Genomic DNA, 24,260 nt, shown 5'->3' with positions numbered 1-24,260 from the left:
AGACAAATAGAGAGAACACTAATGTACAAAAAGAAAAGGTTAAAAATGGTACCAAGTTAAGTGACTTTTTAAAATGATAAAAATAATGCATTTTTAAGATTAAAAACTTAGTTATACTGATTTTGAAAAAGAGTAGGCCCTTCCCTAATGGACAGAAGGTCATTACTAAGAGGCGGCGTGATCGTGGCTATATGCACACGTTGGCTGCTGCAATCTGTAACCTGACACACGAGTTCCAGTCAATCATCTGTTTCTCAATCTCTTAGCTGACTTAACTGTGTGAAGCAAACTAAACAGATCTGCCCAGGAGAGTTTCCTAATTGCAAATTCAAAACTCATTGCCTCAAGGTAACTTTTCCAAATTGTACACCCACCAATCTGGTCTGTCTTCATTCACATGACATGAATTAATACATGCTGTGAAATTACAGATTAACTCCTCCTGCCAAAGTCAAATCCTTTTTCATAATAGTGACTCCAGCAGCTGACAGTCTACCATTTCCCCCTTCACTGTACACAATAAACTATTCTCCTATTCTGGCCAGAAGGCTCCACAGGCAAACCATTTTCCTGTAACAGCGAAGTACAGTCAACTCCATGACTCAAAAGGATAATTTTAAAACTCTGAGGTAGCACAGTGATTTTAAACTAAGATGTTTGGAGATATAATAGGAAGGACAACAGAGTCATTGTCCTGGAGTGCAGCAGTCTGAAATCAGGGCACCTGAGTCAGTAGAAGAGCGCTCGTCTCAGAAACAGTTTTCTAATGAAGAGTCCAGGAATAAGAAAATAAAAATGTAGATTCCAAAAATAAGAATGTAGAAATAAAGAAATATAAAGTTATAAGTCTAGGAGAATGAGAAAAGACTGTCAGCAGCTTTCTCAGCAGATCAAGGATCATTCATTCACAGTGAGATATTTTCTCAGATGCTGGGAAGCTTAGGTCATTTTACAACTGGTGTTTGATTTACAAGGCCAGAGTGTCTCTCTCTACAAATTGAGGGTAGTGTCCTGGCTATCCCTGATGAACGACAAGTATGAACTGAGTTACCCTTTAGGAGACAGAGATATGTGACCTCTGGGTTAGACACTGTCTCCTTTATGGGAAACTGGAGCCACCAAAAGAGAGGCATAAGACTCCAGTTTACACCTGGAGGTACTAGGAGACAGTGGACAAATACAATGATTTAATTAAATGAGCTCTGATAATGGAGGTTATAAAATATGGCAGTCAGTATCTGAGTTTTACCTTGAGATAATGTGAAAAGCGTTCTGCTATCTCCTAAATTCTCAGCCTAAAAACCAGTTAATCCTAATTTATTAAACTTCTAGTATTACTAGCAGTCCCTTTCTGACTAATTGCTAAAGATATCCATTTTCTCACAGTTAGTGACCTTTGTTGTAATCTCTTCTGAAACATATTTCATGATGGCTGCCTAATTACCCATTGACATTAGCACTCACTCCCCTCTTTAGGGTCTCTGCTGACCAACCCAGGGGTCAGGGCAAGGCTCTAAAAATTCTTTTGTTCAGAGATAATGCCTGGTGTCCCTTCTAGAAAAATGTGGGTTCAAAAACCGGGCTGGGGCCACAACCTAACAAATACCATCTCTGGCTGTGGTCTCAGCTAGCTGATAAGCTTCTGTGCCCCACGGTGGTTTTTTTTTTTTTTTTTTAACTTTGCTTCTGGTTTTCCTAGGATCTGGTTTCTGGAATAAAGTTTGCTTCTGGTTTATTAGACTTGGTGGTGCTCTGAACTTTCCGTGACCCCCCCTGGACCCTAGGTGCCCAGTCACCTAGGCAGATGGGAGATTTACACAGCAAAGTCAATATCAGGAATATTTCTGATGGACACCAGTGACCTGATGCAGAAGTGACAGAGTCCTGAGGGGAAAGTGCAGGGGAAGGAGGACGACGGAAAAAGGAAAAGGTGGAAAAGGTAAAACCTGGGGTGGGTGAGGTCTTGCACAAGCTGTGTCTCCTGCCAAGTAGGCTTCTTAAGAACATCATCTTGTCTACTACTTTTGGGGAGGAGGGGGATGGAAAGAAATGGGGAGCTTCTATGAAGTCAGCAGAAGCTACTCGACAATGGGACAAATTCAGGAGGAGGCTGATCCAGCAGTGTTCCAGAAGAAGAACACAGTGTATGTCAAGAATGCTACTGATGATGCCAAAACTGGCCTTGGGACTGTTGACCATAGCTCCCGGTGGTGAGAAGAGTGGCTTTCTCAGGATCTGAAGGAACCCTCCACAAAGGCCCAGGTCCCAAACCATTACCAGCTATACATTTTGGGTTTTAGAAGAGTTCTGAGTTCTGGTTTTTATCTCAACACATCAAAGCCTTAGGTAAAGTAAAGCTCCCAATACCTAGGCACCAGGCAGTCAGTCCCTCATTCAAGAATGTTCCTTCTACTGGCTGGAGGGGTGGCTGAGTGGTCCTGAGTTCAGTTCCCAGCACTCACATGGTAGCTCACAACAATCTGTAATGAGATCTGATGCCCTCTGCTGGCATACAGAAATACATGCAGGCAGAACATTGTACATGTAATAAATAAATCTTAAAGAAAAAAAGAAAAGAATGTTTCTTTTCCCTTTTGAGGGCTAAAGGAAGACCTTGCTTGACCAGGCCAGTCCTTAACACAACCCTGTCTTACTTTTCAAATTGATGTCCCCTGCTGTGATGTTTCACCCGTCTGAACTGTGCTTTTCTCAAGGACAAAACTGGAACTTCAAGGCACACCAGGCCACAGGTCAGCTGTAACCCTGTGGTGCTGCCTTAAGCAGCTTGTTAGAATCTTCTTTGAGATGGAAATGGGCCTAGAGGCTGGTTATCAGTCATGGGTATCTCCTTTGGAATGGTTTAGAGCCAAATGTCTGGATCATGCTGTTAAAACAGTATGCTTCTCTCTCCCATGCCCGGTTAGCATATACTTATGTTTGGGGTGTTTTAGAAGCAGCCCTCCCGCAGCAAAAATCTATTTTTTGAAACTTAATGCCTAGCCATCATTAATAAGTCCTTAATGTCACCAAATCCTACCCTTAGGACATCACAACAAAGTAGTGGAGTGCTACCCGACACACGAGATGCCTTTTACAACCTCCACAAAATTACCTGTAAATGAACCTTACATGTAAAGATTAAATGCAAAGTGCTGAACGTCTAGAACATACTAGAGAAACCAGGCCTCTCCGAGTTAGGCAACCCGCCTTCCACAGCTGCACCAAAAGCACAGTGTTGTTGACTCCAAACACGGTCCCACACACAGCTCCCTGCTCCCATCGTTCTGCATAGGTGCAGCCCACTGAGCACAGTTATTCACAGGACTGTGCCTGGGTCCAGGGAGCAGCAGGGACCGCATGGGAGCTCACAGGATACGGAATATGACTGCAGATTCCCACCCGGCCCTGAGGACACGCCGCGAGGGATGCTGCATCTCTGCATCTGATCTTCCCGACCTGGGGACAGCAGCCCCTCGCTCACCATGTCGTGGCTTCCCGGCTCGCCCATGCTCCTCTCCCAGCTTCCTGCAGCAGCACTGGCAGCACAACCCGAGAAATCTCCAGCCCCAGGTCCTCCTGCAGCCCTCAGCGAGCACAGCCGCTCCCGGAAAGGCTCCACACGTCTTCTGACCGGAAGTTCGGCCTGGGCGCTCTGATTGGTTGGTGAGGCTTGAGTGACAAGAGTCCCTCCCTTAAAAGCTTAGCTCCATAGATTCCTCAGGCTACCTTCCACCCCTGACTCTGACCTCAGACTTCTCCGAGCCGGCAGAGATTTGCATTTCAATAACTATAGCCCTTGGCTCCTTTGCAGACTCCTCAAACTCCCTGCACTCCACAGGCACGCCCCCTTCTACCTCCCGCCTGCAGTGGGAACAGCTTTCACAGCCCATTACTCAAGGTGGAGTGGAGGGATTCCCTGTCCCACAGGTGGAAGGGTGCCAGTATATTAGCAATTCTAAAGAGAAATTTAAGGACACAAAAGATCTTTGTTCTGTGGCTTTACTAAGAGGTCAGGTGAACTGAAGGTAATTTTTATGTGAAACACAGAGATCCAGAAGAGATGAACAAGAATCCGACAAGAAAAAAAAAAAGATCTGTCTCCCACCACAGGGCTGAATAATGGCTTCATTGTTTTCAAAGTTTTCTTCCGGAATTCAGGGCAAACTCTTGATAAATGAATAATAATAAAAAGTGTTGTCTTGGGGTAAATTGAATATTTAGAAAATAATGAAGTGAAAGACTCCCCGCTGGGCGTCTTCCCTCGGGAGAGACCCCAAGCCCAAAGACCAGTCAAAGCACGCAGCCGGATGCAAGCAGCAAGAGGTTTATTTGGGGTACACAGGTACCTGCGGGCGACAAAGCCTCTCGGGGACTTTGCGCCCCGCAGGTTGGGGGTGAGGGGTTTTTATAGGGGAGCAAAAAGCAAGGTTTACAGAAGCGAGATGCAGGGTGGTAAATTGTTAACCTAGATAACATTGAGGGGACTGCTTGGCGGTTTATTGTTCCTCTCATCCTGCCTTCCCCTTTTCTGGCTGGCGACTAGATGTCTGATAGCATAGCCCCTGATCCGTGATGAGCCCCGCTTTCTACGTGACTCAGGCCTCGCAATCTTCTCTTTCTTTGTTCCTATGACCTATCCATAAATCTTATGTTTCGCAGCCAGATGAGGCTATCTTTGCTCAGGTGTCTTTGCTCAGCATTGTGGAGGTCCTGAATTAGGCCTGTTATTTGTTCAGCGCTCTGGAGGTCCTGACTCCGGAGGCCTTAATGGAGCTTGCTATCTGAAAACCTTTGCAGAGCGTTATAACTGTGGTTAAGGTTAAAAACCAGTTTTAACTGTGACCCCAATGAAGTTGGGGTCCTTCATTCCCTCATTTTATGTTTTTATCATGGAGTAAAACCTTTTACTCCAGTATTTACAGGATCTCTTTCTCGCTTTGGCTCAATTTTTGGTACTGGCTGGTTAAGACCAGGGTTTGAATGACTGAAAGTTTGTCCTTAGTAAATTGAATCAACCGATTTACAATGCAAGGGCCAACTGTAAGAATTAACATCAACAGGATTATGGGTCCCATTAGGGAAGAGATTAAGGTAGTGAACCAGGGGGATCGGTTCCAAAGCCCTTCGTACCATGTCTGCTGGGCCTCAAATTCTTTCTTACGTTTTTCTAGCCTTTCTTTTAACTTATCTAAGGTTTCAGTTACCACTCCGGTGTTATCAGTATAAAAACAACATTCCTCTCTTAAGGCTGCGCAAAGCCCTCCTTCCTTTAGAAAGAGCAAATCTAATCCTCTCCGGTTTTGCAGCACCACTTCGGATAAGGAAGCTAATGACTCCGTCAGGGCTCTAACCGACTTTTCAAGGGCCCTCAGGTCCTCATTCATAGCTTGATGTAAAAGCATATATTGGTCCGTGCGCACCAGGGCGGCGGCCCCAGTGCCTATTCCTGCCGCCACCCCCCCCACCCCTAGGAGCACGGCCAGGGTCAAGGTAACAGCCTCCCGCTTTTCCTTTTGGGGTAAGTATCCGTAATATTGGAGGACGGTCTCATCCGAGTGGTATGTGATGCGTGGCCAAATTTGTACCAGAACACAATACTCATGAGTTTGGTTGAATACTGCTGCCGATACACAGGGAGTCAGGCCAGTGTTACACGCCCAAATGGTCCCCTCCGGTGGAATTAAATAATAGTCCCCCTTGATGACGGTCGTGGTGGAAGTGCAAAAGGGCCGGCCAAACGCAGCTCCTATGCAAGATCCGGTGCCTGTCACCTGGGTAAGGGTTAGATGGTGATCCATGCCCTGGCAGGTGGGGGGTGGCGAAGTGACATTACTATGGTTACCCCAGAGGGCTATCCCTTCATAGTATGGGGGACTTGGGTTAAGGCAGAGCCAGCAGTTGTTGGCCCGATCTGGATCTGAATGATTTAAGGCCTGGTAAGCCCCCCTAATGAGACCTAAAAGACGATCTCCCGTTCCTCTTTCCGGCTCAATTGTGGCTGCTGGGGGGTTAGGGGTGGGAGTTGGGCCATGGGTCCTAGGTGGACTGGGCATAACAGGTAGTACATTGTGCTTAATTGATGGTCCCTTATATTCCTGTACGGATGGAAGCCGCTGGTCTGCCAAAACTTGATTAGGGCCGACTGGTATGGCCGCTGTCTTTACCTCAAGTTGTATTTTGAATATCACCCCTTTATCTGTCCCTGACATATGCCAGCGTAGTCCCCAGGTATAACCTTTCTGCCATTCCCGGGCTTGTCTACCCTTGTCAGTGAATGTAATGTTAAGGGGCAGCGAAGTGGTTCCTGCCCCATTTTTAACCCAGCCTTTCTTGACAATAATTTTGTCCCAGGAGGAGGAGGGATTCCAGTAGGCATCCCCAGTGGTTTCACATGTCCATTGAGCACAGAAGTATTGTTCATATCCGCCACAAGCATATGCTTTGTCTCTGCTTCTATCATCCCTAGGGCATACATAGAAATCTAATGAAGCCAGCCTATCTTTAGCCCAATTGTCCCTGCATCCGGGGGAAGTTTGTATGTGTCCGGATGAGCTAACCTCCATAGTCGCACGCCTGGCGCGTGGCAGGTTGTCCTCAGGGTTGGTAGGATCCTCGATGGGAACATCCCAGGTGTCTAAACCAGCTGCTAATTGGCAAAAGTCTGGGGTCAGGGGCGGCCACCAGGTGTTGAGGGCATGCTGGCCAGTTTTTTTCCAGACTATTTCCCCGGTCTGGGAAATAATCTGCCAAGTTAAGGAGTAAATTATGTGGGGGCTTCCATTACGAGCCCCCATGGATCCCGAGATCAACATTGGAAAGAGTAATACCCATAACATTATTCCCGCACCAGTCTTATCTTTAGGGGGTTCTGGGAACGTTGGGCCTTCCATCCTTTCTTCTGGCTAGTCGTCTGTTCTCCTGGGCTGGCAGCTTTCACGTGTGAGGCGTGGATCCAAGCAGCAATTCCGTCCACCTTAAGCGCCGTTGGGGTGGTCAGGAGAACAGTGAACGGTCCTCTCCAGCGCGGTTCCAGGTTCTTGGTCTGATGTCTGCGGACCCAAACGGTGTCTCCAATCTGGTACTGATGGGGCACCACCGGCTGGTTGAGGCTGTCTTGGTAGGCTGCTGCCAGGGGTTTCCAGGCCTCTTGTTGTACCAGCTGCAGGGCCTGTAAATGGGCTTGTAGAGAAGGGGAGTTAGCATAGTCTGCAATGTCCGTATCGAAGAAATGTACGGCTGGAGGTGGTGCCCCATACAATATTTCAAATGGGGTAAGGCCATGTGGCCCAGGAGTATTCCTGGCTCGATATAGAGCCAGGGGTAGGAGCAACACCCAATCCTTTGTACCAGTTGCGAGTGCTAATTTAGACAAAGTCTCCTTAATAGTTCTGTTCATACGTTCTACCTGTCCTGAACTCTGGGGTCTATAAGCACAATGTAATTTCCAATCAATCCCCAGTAACTTGGCCACCAACTGACTTACCTGGGAGACGAAGGCTGGCCCGTTATCAGATCCCAATACCTTTGGCATCCCGTATCGGGGAAAAATTTCTTCCAATAACTTCTTGGCAACCATCCTGGCTGTTTCATGTTTGGTGGGATAGGCCTCTACCCATCCTGAAAAGGTGTCTATAAAAACCAGCAAGTATCTGTATCCATACAAACCAGGTTTAATTTCGGTGAAGTCTATTTCCCAGTGGATGCCAGGCCGGTGTCCTCGGAGACGCACCCCTTGGAGGGTTTTCGAGTGGCCTGTATTAATTTGGGCACAGGCCCTGCAATTGTCTATTGTCTGTTGGAGTGCCTTATCCCTGTTCAGGAGGAATTGTCCAGTCTCCATTCTGTCTAGGAGGATTTTCATTTTCTTTGTACCCAAATGGGTCAATTTATGTAAGTAGTTTATAAGTTCATGGGTTATTTTTATGGGCACTGCTATTTTTCCCCGATAAATCCACCGTCTATTAGCTGAGTTGTATTCTGCCCCCAATTTTTGGAGCATGTGTATGTCCTCTTTATCATAGGCCCAGTCTATTGTGGATTGGACGGCCTCGGATATTAGGGGAAGAATTTGTGGTCCCAATGCAGCCTCTCGGGCTGCTTCATCCGCCCGCCGATTTCCCCTAGCCTCGGCGTGATCTCCTTTTTGGTGCCCGGGACAATGCATAATGCTCAGTCTTTTGGGGAGGAATAAGGCCTCTAATAGAGCAAGGATCTCTGCTTTATTTTTAATTTCCTTGCCTTCTGAGGTCAGGAGCCCTCGTCTCCGGTATATTTCTCCATGTATGTGTGCAGTGGCGAAGGCATATCGACTATCAGTATAAACATTCAGCTTCTTACCTTCTGCCAATCTAAGAGCTTGAGTTAAAGCGATGAGTTCAGCTCGTTGGGCCGAGGTGCCGCTGGGTAAGGCACTGGCCCAGATTACCTGGGTCTCCGTGGTAACTGCGGCTCCCGCCCTACGTTCTCCATTCAGCAGGTAGCTGCTCCCATCAGTGTACCAGGTGTGGTCCGCATCTGGGAGGGGCTGATCAGTCAAGTCCGTCCGGGTTCCGTGCATTTCTGCGAGGATCTGAAGGCAGTCATGCTGGTCTGGTCCTTCCGGTGCGGGTAGCAAGGTCGCCGGATTAAGGGCGACTACAGGTCCGAACTGGATTCGGTCCGTATCCAACAGCAAGGATTGGTAGTGGGTCATGCGGGCGTTGGAGAGCCATCGGTCAGGGGGCTGCTTAATCAAGGCCTCGACGGCATGGGGTGCCAGAATGGTCAAGGGCTGTCCCAAAGTCAGTTTGCCAGCATCCTTAATAAGGACGGCAATGGCTGCTACCATCCGTAGGCAAGGGGGCCAGCCTGAGGCCACTGGGTCTAATTTCTTTGATAAGTATGCGACAGGGCGCTTCCATGGTCCAAGTCTTTGGGTCAAAACCCCCTTGGCATATCCTTGTTTTTCATCAACAAACAGTTCGAATGGCTTAGTAACGTCCGGCAGACTCAGCGCCGGGGAGGAGAGGAGGGCCCGTTTGATGTTCTCGAAAGCCCTTTGTTGTTTATCTGTCCATTCAAATGGGACCCCCTGCTTGGTAAGGGGATAGAGGGGAGCTGCCATTTCAGCGAAGCCTGGTATCCATAAGCGGCAGAACCCAGCTGTCCCCAGGAATTCCCTCAACTGGCGGGGGTTTCGGGGTACAGGTATGCGGGATACAGTCGCTTTGCGTGCGGCTGTGAGCCAACGCTGTCCCTTTTCTAACTTATATCCCAGATAAATCACCTCAGTCTGGCATATCTGGGCCTTTTTGGCGGATGCCCGATAGCCCAGCCGTCCCAGGGTCTGCAACAGGGCCCCCGTACCTTGTCGGCAGTCATGTTCTGTGGGGGCTGCCAGCAAAAGATCATCCACATACTGGAGCAGGATCAATGACGGGTGTTGAACTCTGAAGTCTGCAAGGTCCCGGTGCAAAGCCTCATCAAATAGGGTGGGGCTATTCTTATAGCCCTGTGGGAGCCGGGTCCACGTCAGTTGGCCTGAAATCCCCAATTCGGGGTCCCTCCATTCGAAGGCGAAAAGGGGTTGACTTTTGGGGCTTAATCTGAGACAGAAGAAGGCGTCCTTCAAGTCTAGCACCGTGTACCAGGTGTGAGAAGGTGGCAGGGTACTTAGTAAATTATACGGATTGGGGACGGTCGGATGTATGTCTTCAACTCTCTTATTTACCTCCCTGAGGTCCTGCACCGGCCTGTAATCCTTCGTCCCTGGTTTCTTTACTGGGAGGAGGGGGGTATTCCAAGGTGACCGGCAGGGGGTCAGGATGCCTTCTTCTAATAGCCTCTTGATATGTGGCCTTATCCCCTGGTAGGCCTCATTTGACATGGGGTATTGCTTGACTGAGATCGGAGTGGCTGAGGCCTTTAGGGCTACAATCAATGGGGGCTGCTGTAGCGCTAGCCCCATGCCTCCCGTCTCAGCCCATGCCTGTGGGTACTCTGTAAGCCATATGTCCAAGTCCCTGGCCCCTTGTACCTTGGGGTCCTGTTCATATAGCCGGTATTCGTCCTCCAATTGTAAAGTCAAGACCTGGAGGGGGTCCCCGTTTGGGCCCGACACTCGAACTCCTGCCCCCTCAAAATGAATTTGGGCTTTCAGTTTGGTGAGTAAGTCTCGCCCTAGTAATGGATAGGGGCAGTCTGGAACGTGTAGGAAAGAATGAGTTACTTTACCAGTTGCTAATTGCACCTTCCGTTCGGTGGTCCAGCGATATTGTCTTCCGCCAGTGGCTCCTTGTACCCAAGCGGTCCGTCCACTGAGCGGTCCAGGTGACCGGGTAAGAACCGAATGCTGAGCTCCAGTATCCACTAGGAAAGTGACCGGCTGCCCCCCAACATCAAGTGTTAACCTGGGCTCAGGGGGGGGCTCCTGGCCCTGACCTCCCTAGTCCTCATCTAGGGCCAGGAGTGAGGCTCGTGGTTTGGGGCCTCTAGATTTACGAGTATTTTTAGGGCAGTCCTTCGCCCAGTGTCCTCTTTCCTTGCAGTAGGCGCATTGGTCGCGTTCCACGCGAGGGCCTCTTCGCTCTCCCACCCTATCTCCCTGTCGACTTTCCTGGCTCTGAACTGCGGCGGCCAAGAGGCGGCTCAATTCCCTGTTCCTTTTTCTATCTCTAGCCTCCTCCTTCTCCTCTGCTTCCCTTCTCAATCTATCTTCCCTTTCTTCTTTCTCTCTACGGATACGGTCCTCTCTCTCTTCTTGAGTCTCCCTTTTGTTGAAGATCTTCTCTGCCTCCTTAAGTAGATCCTGTAACGTATACCCCTGCAAGTTCTCCAGCCTCTGTAACTTGTTCCTGATGTCAGGTGCTGACTGACAGATAAAGGACATCGACAAGCCGTTAGCCTGTCCTGGGTCCTCGGGATCATAAGGCGTATACATACGATATGCTTCCTTAAGCCTTTCTAAAAAGGCTGCTGGAGACTCATCTGCCCCTTGAATCGTTTGCTTTACCTGTGCCAAATTTGTGGGGCGACGACCAGCCCCTCGGAGACCCGCAATAAGCAACTGGCGATAAAGGCGTAGGTGTGCCCTACCTGCGATCGTGGTAAAATCCCAGTCAGGTCTAGTGAGGGGGAAGGCAGCATCAATCTCGTTGGGCAATTGGGTTGGCCTCCCATCTTCTCCGGGAACCTGCTTTCGTGCTTCTACGAAGACCCTTTGTTTTTCCTCAGAAGTGAGGAGGGTCTGTAATAATTGTTGGCAATCGTCCCATGTTGGTTGGTGTGTGAGTAAAATAGACTCTATTAAGCTGGTTAATGCCACAGGATCCTTGGAGAAGGGAGGATTGTGTTGTTTCCAGTTATATAGATCAGAGGCGGAAAAGGGCCAGTATTGAAACTGGCCGTTATTTCCCTGTCGCAGGGGAAATGCTTGAGAGGTGGAGTCCGGGGGAGACGGTTCACGCTTTCCCCGGAGCCTGCTAGCGACAGGGGAGGCAATAGGTGGGGAGCTCCGTGACGAGGGTGAGGGGGTCGCAGGATCCGCTTCATTACTTCCGGGTTCCTGCTGGGGGTTGTAGGGGGGAGGATCTTCGGATAGGAGGTCGACAAGAGGGGAATCTGGGTCAGGGGGGAGGACAGATGGCTGCTTATGGGTCTCCTTCGGTCCCCCATGTAGTTTGGGGGTCTCCTCCTTCGTTAGTGCCGGATAAAGGGAGGAGACTGTAGGGACGGGGGTCTTTGATAGGGAAGGCGGAGGAGGGGAAGGCGGCGGCAGAGAAGGCGGAGGAGGCGGAGAAGGCGGAGACGGAGGCGGAGAAGGGGCCGAAGGAGTGAGACCTAGGGAGGGTTGGGATTTCCCTGGAAAAACAAAGGGAGCCACCCAGGGGGGTGGGTCGTTAGTCAAACTCTCCCAAGTAACGATGTAAGCGACTTGGTCAGGGCGCCCATGGGGCCCTTTATCGAGGACTCGTTCCTTGACCTGCAAAATAACATTCTTGCTGAAAGTGCCGTCCCGCGGCCAGCCCACATTGAATGTGGGCCATTCCGAGGAACAGAGACTCTGCCATTTTTTCTTCTTGACTTCTAGCATTTGATTGCTCGCTCGTTTAGAGACATCTGACCAGTGATCTAGAGTCAGACTTAAAGGGGTGGTTAGAGACTGCCCCATGCTGGTGTTCCAACAACAAACAGGCAAACTTCAAAGATGCACGGTAGGACAAACAGACCGACAATCAGACACGCCACTCAAACGGAGGTTACCATAGGGGCTCCGGACACCCCCACCTCCCAAACGAACCCCGTACCTTCAGACGATTGGTCGTGGGTTCAGACAAATGAGCCCGAAAAAAAAGAAAATCGAGCTTCCAAACTCCCGCGGGACGTCTCCCCGGGTGCGGGGGGGAAAGTTCGAGCCCGTCAGCTCCTCTCCAAGGCCCGCCCAAATACAAACCGACCCAGCTGAATCGCACAAATTCAAATTCGCAGCGCAACAATCAGACGCCAAAGACATAGGACATAGAACATAGTAGAACATAGGACAACATAGAACATAGAAGTGCTGGCCAGCTTGCCTCACCTCCCGACAGTGATTCGGCGGTCTCCGGGATAGGGGCCTCCAAATTCCCGGCCCATGCACCAAATGAAAGACTCCCCGCTGGGCGTCTTCCCTCGGGAGAGACCCCAAGCCCAAAGACCAGTCAAAGCACGCAGCCGGATGCAAGCAGCAAGAGGTTTATTTGGGGTACACAGGTACCTGCGGGCGACAAAGCCTCTCGGGGACTTTGCGCCCCGCAGGTTGGGGGTGAGGGGTTTTTATAGGGGAGCAAAAAGCAAGGTTTACAGAAGCGAGATGCAGGGTGGTAAATTGTTAACCTAGATAACATTGAGGGGACTGCTTGGCGGTTTATTGTTCCTCTCATCCTGCCTTCCCCTTTTCTGGCTGGCGACTAGATGTCTGATAGCATAGCCCCTGATCCGTGATGAGCCCCGCTTTCTACGTGACTCAGGCCTCGCAATCTTCTCTTTCTTTGTTCCTATGACCTATCCATAAATCTTATGTTTCGCAGCCAGATGAGGCTATCTTTGCTCAGGTGTCTTTGCTCAGCATTGTGGAGGTCCTGAATTAGGCCTGTTATTTGTTCAGCGCTCTGGAGGTCCTGACTCCGGAGGCCTTAATGGAGCTTGCTATCTGAAAACCTTTGCAGAGCGTTATAACTGTGGTTAAGGTTAAAAACCAGTTTTAACTGTGACCCCAATGAAGTTGGGGTCCTTCAGAAGTTAGGGATATTGTCTTTAGGAGTACTAGCCAGCACTTTGAGTGTTAGGCAGCTCATCTTCATCAATGGGCAGGTGAAAGAGAAACACATGCCTATAGGTTGTTTTCCTTCATCCAATCATTCTATGAAATCAATAATCATTTTCTTGAACTCTTTCGATTTTAGAAACATTTAACTAGTTGGTTTGTAAATTGTGCTGTCTGCCCATTTTGTGTTAATGCTAAGACTCCAACTATGGAAGACTATTGAAGTAAATATTCCAGCTACAAGTAAACCAATGACTTTTTAAGAATGTTTTTCTGTTAAAGCAGACAGAGATCCATAGACAAGTAGTAGCCAGAGCTTCCAGGAGTCCCACTGAGGAGAGTAAGGAGGGCTGTACGGACCAGGGGAAGTCAAGGTCATGACAGAGGATCACACAGAGACAGCTGACCTGGGCTGGAACTCATGGACGCTGGACCACACATTAGGGAGCATGTGCTTGGCAGTTGTACAGCTAGTATGTTTGTGCAGATTCTAGCAGTGGGATCAAGACCTGTCCCTGGTCCCTGGCATTGAGCTGGATTTTGGGAAAGTGTTCCTCAAATTGGCTTGCCTCTCACACCCTTAATACAGGGGAAGAATCTTGGTAGTACCTCAACTGGATGTGCCATTCTTTGCTGACACCCATAGGAGAACTGACCCTTTCTGAATGGAGAGGAAGGAGTGGATGGGGGTAGAGTCGAGGTGGGTGGAGAGAACAGGAGGAGGGGAGTGAGGGGAAACAGCAGGCGGGATGTAAAATAAATAAAAAAATTAAATAAAAAATAAATATTTAAGTAATAAAGGAAAACCAAAAAGAATCGTTTTTTTTTTAATTGTTAGAAATTTTCTGAGCATTGCATTCAAGATTTTGGAAGATCACTCTTTTTCTTTTATTACTACTATCCAAATGAGAAAAGGAAGTCATTGAAACACAACTATTGTGTTATTTCTTGTACTAACAACAATTTGAGTTCAATAGTAGTAATTATGGTTACATGATGTACAGAATGAATATACTGGATTCCTGGCTTTCTATTAACTACACATGAGTACAAACTATATAAGCTTCTGCATAGTAGGATTCTTTGTTCGTTGTGTCCAAAGTAAAATTTGAATTGTTTCTCATAGATTTCCTTTCTGAAGGGTAATGAATCAGGTACTAAGTATTACTGTTCACAAGGTGTGGAGGCCCGAAAATGTGAGTCCATATCCTCGCTGACCAAAGGTCAGAGAATTGGAAATTGCCTCTTCTCCTTCAAGGTTATTGTGTTTCTACCACAAAGAAAGCTCCCACCTAGATTTAAAACAGAGAGTCCTGTTCTCTCACAGTTATTGTCAACAGGTGTGACTTATAGCCAGCCTTTGTACTTCTGGAATAGAGAAGTAGGTGTGTTCCTACCTCAAACAAAAGTCTAAGCACCCAGCTAAGGTCCAGTTCCTTTAAGAAGATAACTTTGGATTCCACCCAGGGAGAGGTTTGTGTACAGAATGTTTTGGTCTAGGGTGTGAGCATGACTTGTTTTGTTCTAGAACAGAAGGCTTAACTATGGGTGTAGCCCATGACTTCAATTGGTGTCTGTGAAAGACCTGGATAAATCCAGGTCTCCCTAACTGGAAAATAGAGCCAAAAATCTAGCAGGAAGAGAAGAATCAGAAATCTAGGATTAGCCAGTTCCAGGGTTCCAGGAACTAGCTGAAGATAAAGGTAGATTGTAATCTTGAGAGTAATCTTGAGAGACAGAGAGATTCCCCCTAGTAATTATCACTGGAATAGGAATTAGCTGATTAATGATCTTGAAAGGCAGGGAGTTGCCCCTTTGTAATCATCACTGGAATTTTCGGAATTTTCTGTGACTCCTTCTTGCCCCCCTTTCGGATTACTGGGCTGTGTGGTTTCTTCCTATAAAAACTACTTCTCCCAGTCACTCGGGGTCGAACTCTTCCCCTGCGTGGGTTTTGAGTCTGATATTTAATAAAGAGGCCAACCACACATCTTGTTGTAAAGGCAGCATCTTCAACCAATATTTCTGGTTAAACAGGGAAGATATATGTAGAAGAATGAAACTTGGTTCTAATTATTTCAGCTTGAATAAAACTCAAAGCCATACAAATCAAGGACCTTATTATAAGATGTGGTTTCCTAGATTTGGTAGAGAAAGGATTAGGGAATGCACTTGAATTTAGATGCACTAGAAAGGATTTTCTGAATAGGACCCTGCTAGTACAAACATAAAGACCAAGAATGCAGAAACAGGAACAAATGAAACTGAGTAGTTTATGTACAGCAGAGGACACAATAATGGAAGTAAAGAGACAACCTATAGAATTTGAAAAATCTTTACCGGCTACCTGTCTGACAGAAAGCTGCTATCTAGAATATAAAAAGAACTAAATAACTAATAAATACATAAATACATCAATAAAAAGCAAGGATAAAAGCAACCCAATTAAAAAAAATGAGGCATGGGACTAAACAAATACTTCCCAAAAGATGAAGACCAAACGGCCGATAAAGTTCTTCAAAGCTCAATATTCATAGCCATCAGAGAGAGAGAGAGAGAGAGGGAGGGAGAGAAAGAAATTAAAACTACTTTGAGATTCCATCTCACCCCAGTCAGAATGACTAAGTTTGGTCAAATGTCACCAAATGCTGGCATGGATGCATGGATGTGGAGAGAGGGGAACAGATTTTCGCTGTCAGTGGGAGTGCAAAACTTGTGTATCCAGCTATGGAAATCAGTGAAGATCTTCCTCAAAAAGCTAGAAATAAATCTACCACATCATCCTCCTATACCACTGCAGGGCAATTACCCAAGGACTCCACTATATCTGACTACAGAAATACTCACTCATCCATGGTCATTGCTGCCTTATTCCCATTATGCAGAAAATGGAAACCACTCAGATATGCATCAACTGATGAATCAAAAATCAACATGCTGTGTACTTTTACAATGGAATTTCATTCAGTTAATAAGAAAATTAAGCTATGAAATCACAGGTAGAGGGGTAAAGCTAGAAACGGTCATTCCCAGTGAGGTAGTCCAGGCATAGTAAGACAATATTGCAAGTTTTCTCTCATTTGTAGACATAAGCTTTGAATATGTAGATGTGTATGCTTCATTTGGAATACCCATAGAGGTCAGCATTAAACTGACTCCTGATGACTTACCTGTCTCTTCATTAAGTCCATAGATTGGTGCCTGTATGGCGGTCTCTTTCATGGTGATAACCCTCAAAATCACTACCTGTATTTCAGTACTTGAATGACATCTGAAGATACCTAGTGCTGTTTTCTGCTACAAACCACAGATGTTTGGATTTCTTTTTATCCTACTTGTTGCTCTTTTTCAATAAATAGCTAAATGATTCATTGGTTATAACCATCCAGTAGAGTAACAATTTTTTTCTAAGAAATCAGCCCTTTCTATTTATTTCTGCCTCACACAATAAAAAAAATTTTGGGGCAAAATATCAAACAAATGACCTCGAGATTTACTTTTCTTGGAGACTTTTTATCAATGAAATCCTATGACCTTGACCTCAACTACAATTCATCCTCCAGGAACGACAGGTAGCTGACTACTCTAATAGCTCTGTACACAGGTTTCTGAGGCTTTTTCTATCGACACCTGTGATGTCTTCCACATTCTTCCAAAAGACAACATTTCCAAGTCCTAGGCAGCAACAAAATCACTTTTGAGGAACCATTTTTTTCTTCTAACTTGCTTCTCTGTTGCTGTGATTAAATTCTCTAACCAAAAACAACACAAGTAATGAACAGGTTTATTTCAATGACAACCGCAGGACACAGTCCATCCTTGGGGGAGCTTAGGATATAAGCTTAAACTAGGAAGGAAAGGCAAAATCACATTGAAACAAGATTTCCTGGCTTTCTCAGTGTCTCACATTAGACAGCAGATTCCCACTTGCTTAGTGATATAGTAAGTCTGAGTAGAAGAACCTTCCCACATCACCCAGCAATCAACACAATCTCTCACAGTCACTGCAGCCAACCAGTATGATATGGTTAAGCCATCAACTGACAGTCCCTCACATGACTCTAGCCTATGTCATGTTTATAGGTGAAGGAAATTAGGACATAAAGACAATATATGAGTATTTTTAAAATCCAGAACCAATATATTAAACATATAAACCACTGAGGTAGCAAAATCCTAAATAATGATGATAGCAAAAACTGGAAAACACAGATATGCCAAGAAATAAGCAGAGGGAAGACTCTAAAATAAAAAGGAGCAAACTGAAGCTTTCTCCGAGACAGTCCCCAAACCAACAAAAACTCAAGGAACACAGGACATAATACAGCGAATTTTCAGAATATAGAAATAGGTGAAGGTCCCCATTTAGAGAGAAACTACAATATAGATTATAATTAATAAAACTATACAACAATAATGGCACCACTGATAAAAGACAGACCAATAAATATAACACCAACCTTTAAACAAGAACTAAAGATTAAAATCTAAATCAAACAAATCACCGGCCAGCACTCACTTTGTGGATTCCATTTCTCTCCATGCCTAATAGGAGAAAATGGGTTGGGAGTAGACAGTCACCAAAATGGGAGTTCTTTGCTTAAAGAATTCTTATGTTTTAACATAGTAGAAAATAGTTTTGACTGTTAAATTCATTTCATTCCCTTATAATAAAAAAAATGGTGTCTGTTGGGATCACTTGGAAATCCTTTGTATTCTATGACTGATGATAGAAGGTAATTCTGCAGAACAGTGAGGAAATGAAAACTTTAATTCTTGTAAGATTTATATAATATACCATGCAAAGCAACTTGTTTTGCTCTAATTGTTTTATAACTCACAAAACTTTTGAAAACAAATTTATCCCCAGGTTTATGTGCCTGTTTGGTTGTGTGAGAAAATGACTCCCATGAGTCTGTAGATGCCCCACCAGAGAAGAGTGCAACAGATTAGATTCCTTTGGATACGAAGTAGGAGGTGGTTAAGAGCTTCCAAATTTGCTTTGGTTATCTGCATTCCAGTAATTCCACACAAGAATACTTGCTTAGTGATCTGCACAGTCCTCATAGTAATTTTTATCCAATAAGCTAAAGGAATTTTACAGTTCAACTGTAACAACACCAAGAAAAACCTCTGATGGTCATGGCTTTCATTATTTCTGTGTTCTGTCTGCCCTTCATTTTCTATTGTTACATGGAGTGTAGACAAGAAGGGTGGAGCTCTCACAGCCATCTGACAAATGAGAGATCAGTAAAGATACAAATCAGAAAGTAACAAAATCAGAAATGATAGTGGGACATACCAACAGATGCGGAGGAAATCGACAGAATCATTTGATCATATTTCAAAACCCTGCACTCCACAAAACTGGAAAATTTGATTGGACTAACTTGCTGGATAAATATCACTTACCAAAATTAAATCAAGACCAGATAAGCAAATTAAGTAGACCTCTAATGTCTGCCTTCTGCCACACGGATTATGTCACCTGCTTAACACCATGAACACCAAAAGAACTTCTGTAACTTCACCCTTTCACAGATACCCTTACTGAAATAGTATGAACACATGATAATTTTTAAATAAAAAATGGACCACTTAGATGATGGGTATTCCATTCTATACATTACAGCAGAAACATACCAATCACTAAGTAAAAGCACAAGAGAAGACGAACAGAAGTGGCAGAAGAAATATAAGGAACACAAAATAATTCTCACTAAAAGGATTTGTCACACATAGTGCAAACTTTAGTATTTCAAAATAGAAAGCACAATGCAGTGCTCTCCATCACTGGTCCTGAGTGATCATGGCAATTATTTTACTTCCTTCAAGACTGTGATGCACAATAAAAGAAACAAGAGTTTTTTCTTGTTGCTAAAGACTACCGTGATGGCTAAAGTACTTACCAAATAATTACGTGAATAGGGTTTTTCTCTTGTATGAGTTTGTTCTTCTTTCCTCACTTCAAAATGATGTAAGTAGACTTTAAAACATTGACAGGGCTAGACACAGAGCTGGACAGTTTAGAAAAGTTTATTACCGGGACCGAGGTCTGATTTTTGACAACTTTACATAGAGCTTCATAAATTCATAAACTGATTTTGTCTATGAGTTTTCCGATGGAAACAATATAAAAGACAACATCATGAATCTTGAACAGATTGTTGACACTGTCAAAATTTCCCACAGAATGAATGCTCTTTTATGTAAGGATATAAGTGTGCTGGATAAAGAGCTTACCAAATACTTCACAATAATACACTCTCAGAATTCTTTATAGGCACTCAAAGACTATTGTAAAAAGCAAAGGCTTTAACAGAGTGATTGTACACAAAAAGGTTAACTCCTGTATAAAGTGCAAAACTTTGCAACACTGACTATATTATTAGGGTATTTCTGCAGTACATCTTTTTCAGATGATTTCAAAGATTGCTGACCAATGCAAAGGCTTTAGCACATTGGTTACATTCTCAGGGTTTCTCTCCAGTATGTGTTCTCTTATGCACTTGAAGATGACCTTGTTGTGCAAAGCTTTTACCACACTGATTGCATTCATAGGGTTTCTCTCCGGTATGTGTTCTTTTTTTATTTTTTAAACTTTATTTAACTTTATTTCATGCGCATTGGTATAATGATGTCAGATTCTCTTGAACTGGAGCTACAGACAGTTGCGAGCTGCCATGTGGGTGCTGGGAATTGAACCCTGGTCCTCTGGAGGAGCAGTCAGTGCTCTTAACCACTGAGCCATCTCACCAGCCCCCGGTATGTGTTCTTTTATACATTTGAAGATTACCTTGGGATGTAATGGCTTCTCTACAATGATTATATTGATAGGGTTTCTCTCCGGTATGTGTTCTTTTATGTATTTGAAGATTATTGTGACATGTAAAGGATTTATCACACTGATTACATGGATAGGGTCTCTCCCCAGTATGTGTAATTTTATGCATTTGAAGAGCATTGTGATGAGCAAAGCTTTTACCACATTGACTACATTCATAGGGTTTCTCTCCAGTATGTGTTCTTCCATGCCTTCGGGGATAGCTGTGATAAGCACAGGCTTTACCACATTGATGACATTCAAAAGGTTTCTCTCCAATAAGTGTGTGTTCATGCCTTTGAAGATGTCTGTCATATGCAAAGGCGTTAATACATCGATTATAAACAGAAGATTTCTCTCCAGGATGATCTCTTTCAGGTCTGTAAGGATAATTGACACATGTAAAAGTTTAACCACGTTCAATACACCATTGAATCTTTGTATCTCTATGAATACATTTTATAATTTAGTCCAATTGTAAAGAGGACTTAGATCTTAGGGTTCTATTACTAGGTTTGTACTCATGTTGTTCCCCTTCATTTTGGGTTGTTTTGCATCTTTGAAGATGCCTCTGATGGAAAGATACTTTAATAAAGAGTTCACATTTATAGAATCTTTTCAATAGGAGATTTTTTACATATTTGTAGAAAAATGGAAAAATTCATATATAGACATACGGTATAGAAGGTGAGGTTTCGGGGCTGCAGAGATGGCTCAGCGGTTAAGAGCATTGCCTGCTCTTCCAAAGGTCCTGAGGTCAATTTCCAGCAACCACATGGTGGCTCACAACCATCTGTAATGAGGCTTGGTGCCCTCTTTTGGCATGCATGTAGACAGAATATTGTATACATAATAAAAAACATTTTAAAAAATACAAAAATAAAGAAAGTGAGGTTTCTTGGGAGCTGGAGAGATGACTCAGGGATTAAGAGCACTGACTGCTCTTCCAGAAGACCATAGTTCAATTCCCAGTACCTACATGGCAGCTCACATCTGTCTCTAATTCCTGCCTAGGGGATCCAACACGCTCACACAGACATACACCAGGTAAAATACCAATGCACATAAAATAAAAGTTAAAAAAAAAGAAAGTGAGATTTCTTCATAACAACTGCCCCTTGGCTCTTGACTCTAACAGTCCATCTCACTAAACTCAGCACAGTCACAGCAAGATTAAGAGTAACACTTAAATAACACTTAGTTTATTTCTTTTAAATATTTATTTATTATGTATACAATATTCTATGTGTATGCCTTCAGGCCAAAGAGGGCACCAGACCCCATTACAGATGGTTGTGAGCCACCATGTGGTTGCTGGGAATTGACCTCAGGACCTTTGGAAGAGCAGGCAATGTTCTTAACCTCTGAGCCATCTCTCCAGCCCCTAACACTTAGTTTAAGATGGACTGTTTGCTTACTAGAAGGTTTGAGGGATGAACTCTTTACTTTTTCAAAATGTTTACCTTCTGGAGGGCTGGAGAGATGGCTCAGAGGTTAAGAGCACTGACTGCTCTTCTTCCAGAGTTCAATTCCCAGCAACCACATGGTGGCTCACAGACATCTGTAATGAGATCTGCTGCCTTCTTCTGGCCAGCAAGCATACAGACAGACAGAACACTGCACACTAAATAAATAAATCTGTTTTAAAAAAGTTACCTTTTGTAATATGAGTGGTGAGAAGTTAATGGATTAACAGTTCTACCGAATAGCTCTCATTGAGCTGTGATTCAAATGGTGATATCTGTTAAAGCATTATTTCTGGTCTTCTTTCTTTAAAAAATGCCTTGCAAATGCAATTCATCTACTTGAAATTGAGGCATATGATTTTCTGAGAATTTAATAATCATCATCCACATGAGGCTGATCTTATTTATACTGTTCTTTAGTGTAAAATATCCAGGACACATTACAATTTCTTCAGAGGAACATTTGTATCAGTTTGGGAATGATAATTACCTTTCATGTCTTTAAGAACTTTGACAATGTTCTTTAATATTATGGTCTTCCCAAGTGTATTCTACAATAGAGTTGAAAACATATAATATGTTATTAAAAATTGTGCAACATTAAATTACTATCGTCAGTGAACCTTAGAACCATGACGGATTTATTCACCTCATTCTTTCTCAATCAAATTACAGAAGAACATGAAAAAAACCAAGGAACACTGTCTTCTTATTTAAAACCATGATGGAACATTCAGTTTTACCTAGGATAGTAAGGCTATGGTAGGTGTCCAGCATCCCATCTTTGTAGAGATTCCTTTGTGAAGGATCCAGCAATGTCCACTCTTCCCATGTGAAGTCAACATGCACATCATCATAGGTCACTGCATTCCGAAATGACACATACATGTGTACAACAGAAAGTATGTTAATGGCAACATTGAAAATATACACTTCTTTGACAGTATAGTCATATAATTCTTGTACTGCTTATACTTATTCCATTAAATAGACATTATAAAGTAACCATCAAGTCACTTTGGAAAGAAACTGAATGGAAGGTTCACCTCTCTCATTACTGTACCCTGTGATGGGGATATCATCTTGCAAGAGAAACGACTATTAAAAAAAACAGAGAGAGACCAGTAAATAGATCAACAGTATAGCAGACACAGGAGAGAATTTATATCAACAATTGGTAGATACAGAAAAGAAAACAAAAGGGACAGGCTGTGTCTATTGGCTCATGACTTTAAACACTGCAATCAGAAGTCAGAGGGAGGTAAATCTGCCTTGGAGTTTAATGCCAGCCTAGTCTATTCAGTCAGTTCCAGGACAGCCAGAAGTACATATTACAACCCCATCTCCCATGCAAAAATCAGTCAAGCAAACAAAAAATAGACAGAACTCAGTAGTATCTTACTGACATTGCTACAAAGAGTTCCGTATTCATCTTCCAGAAGCCTAAACTTCTCCACTTTAAGCTGTAACATCAGTAAGATTTTACTAAAAGGCACTATGTGTTTTAAACAGTTACAAGCGAATGTAGTAAGGAGCTGTGGGCAGGCCTGCTTTTTGCCTAACCCGGCTCCCGCATGGCTAGCTTAGTCCCAGAAATAACAACACACATTGTATTCATTTAAGCACTGCCTGGCCCATTATCTCTAGAGAGTTAGTTAGTGACTAACTCTCATATCTTGATATTAACCCATTTCTAATAATCTGTATAGCCCCACGAGGTGTGGCTTACCGGGAAAGATTCAGCATGTCTGACCTGGTGGCTGGCTCCATGGCTTCTGCCCCATTGCCCTCTTTCCAGCATTCTGTTCTGTTTACTCCACCTACCTAATTTTCTGTCCTATCAAAGGGCCAAGGTAGTCTCTTTATTGACCAATGAAAATAACACAATAGACAGATAACCCTCCTCCATCAAGTGAACATATGGAAACATTAGCAAATTAAATGTGGATAATAAATAATCAACACAGAGTCAAAGAGACATCTCATCAGTAAAGAGCTCTTGCTCGGCTTGCATATAGGAGGGCTCAATTACTAATATTTGCTTCAGGGAACATAACTATCAATTATTCAAGTTCAGGGTTTTTGAAAACATCTTTGATCATTGTGAGGATCAGGTACCTGAGTGATGCATGTCCATGCTTATAGGTGAAATATGAATTTTCATTAAAAAATTAAAAAAAAAGCAACAGGCAGGAAGACGGAGATGTATGTGCAATCCAGTGAGTCAGAAGGCACAGGCAGCATTGTTGTCATGAATACATGCCACCCTGGGAAACCACATGATAACTTCTGCCAAATTTGGAAATTCAAAGTGTAAGTGAAGCTCAGTTTACCAGCAAATGCTTGACATGGTCAAAAACCTACATTCCAGGCACATCACACAATAAGACGAAAACAAAAAGCCAGGAATGTTGGCCCACTTTTAATCCCGGGATTTGGGATACCAAGTCAAGGGGATCGGTGAGTTTGAGGTCATTCTGGAGCCAGCTGGGTGGACAGTTACTTTCAAGACAGCTAGGGCTACAAAAAAAAATCCTTATTTTGACAAACAAACAAACAATTAAAAAACAGAAAGGGTAGCAAACCTGCTTAGCATTGAATAGCAGTTGCTTCTCCTATATCTTACACGATGCAGAGATAAGAGTCTTTAATGGTGGTGAAGACATGACAGCACAAGAAGGAAGCTGGG

At 44.3% G+C, this 24,260-nt stretch overlaps 2 protein-coding genes and 1 pseudogene across 3 annotated transcripts in view; all 3 read right to left on the bottom strand.

Annotated features, from left to right (window-relative positions):
* Positions 1–3,554, bottom strand: part of LOC148118594 (uncharacterized) — a 150,297-nt gene extending 146,743 nt beyond the window's left edge. Inside the window, 1 exon segment of the mRNA XM_087900565.1 lies at positions 3,482–3,554. Within this exon segment, the coding sequence (XP_087756691.1) occupies positions 3,482–3,508 (27 nt within the window). The 5' untranslated portion in view covers positions 3,509–3,554.
* A 3,281-nt stretch (positions 3,555–6,835) lies between these two features.
* On the bottom strand, positions 6,836–12,448 carry LOC148118593 (uncharacterized). Its single transcript, XM_087900318.1, is given in 1 exon segment — positions 6,836–12,448. A coding segment is annotated over 1 exon segment (5,313 nt). The 5' UTR covers positions 12,149–12,448.
* A 6,854-nt stretch (positions 12,449–19,302) lies between these two features.
* LOC148118592 (uncharacterized) lies at positions 19,303–23,723 on the bottom strand (annotated as a pseudogene). Its single transcript, XR_015736025.1, has 3 exons — positions 22,315–23,723; positions 22,062–22,122; positions 19,303–20,485 (listed from the first exon to the last, which is right to left on the bottom strand). The product of XR_015736025.1 is annotated as an uncharacterized LOC148118592 (transcript).
* Between the last annotated feature and the right edge of the window lie 537 nt (positions 23,724–24,260).

Source organism: Myodes glareolus, chromosome 22 (genome assembly GCF_982192425.1).
Source record: "Myodes glareolus chromosome 22, mMyoGla1.1, whole genome shotgun sequence".
In the NCBI taxonomy this organism is placed as follows: domain Eukaryota; kingdom Metazoa; phylum Chordata; class Mammalia; order Rodentia; family Cricetidae; genus Myodes; species Myodes glareolus.
Note: the sequence above shows the minus strand (reverse complement) of the source record. Positions and strands in the feature narration are given on the sequence as shown.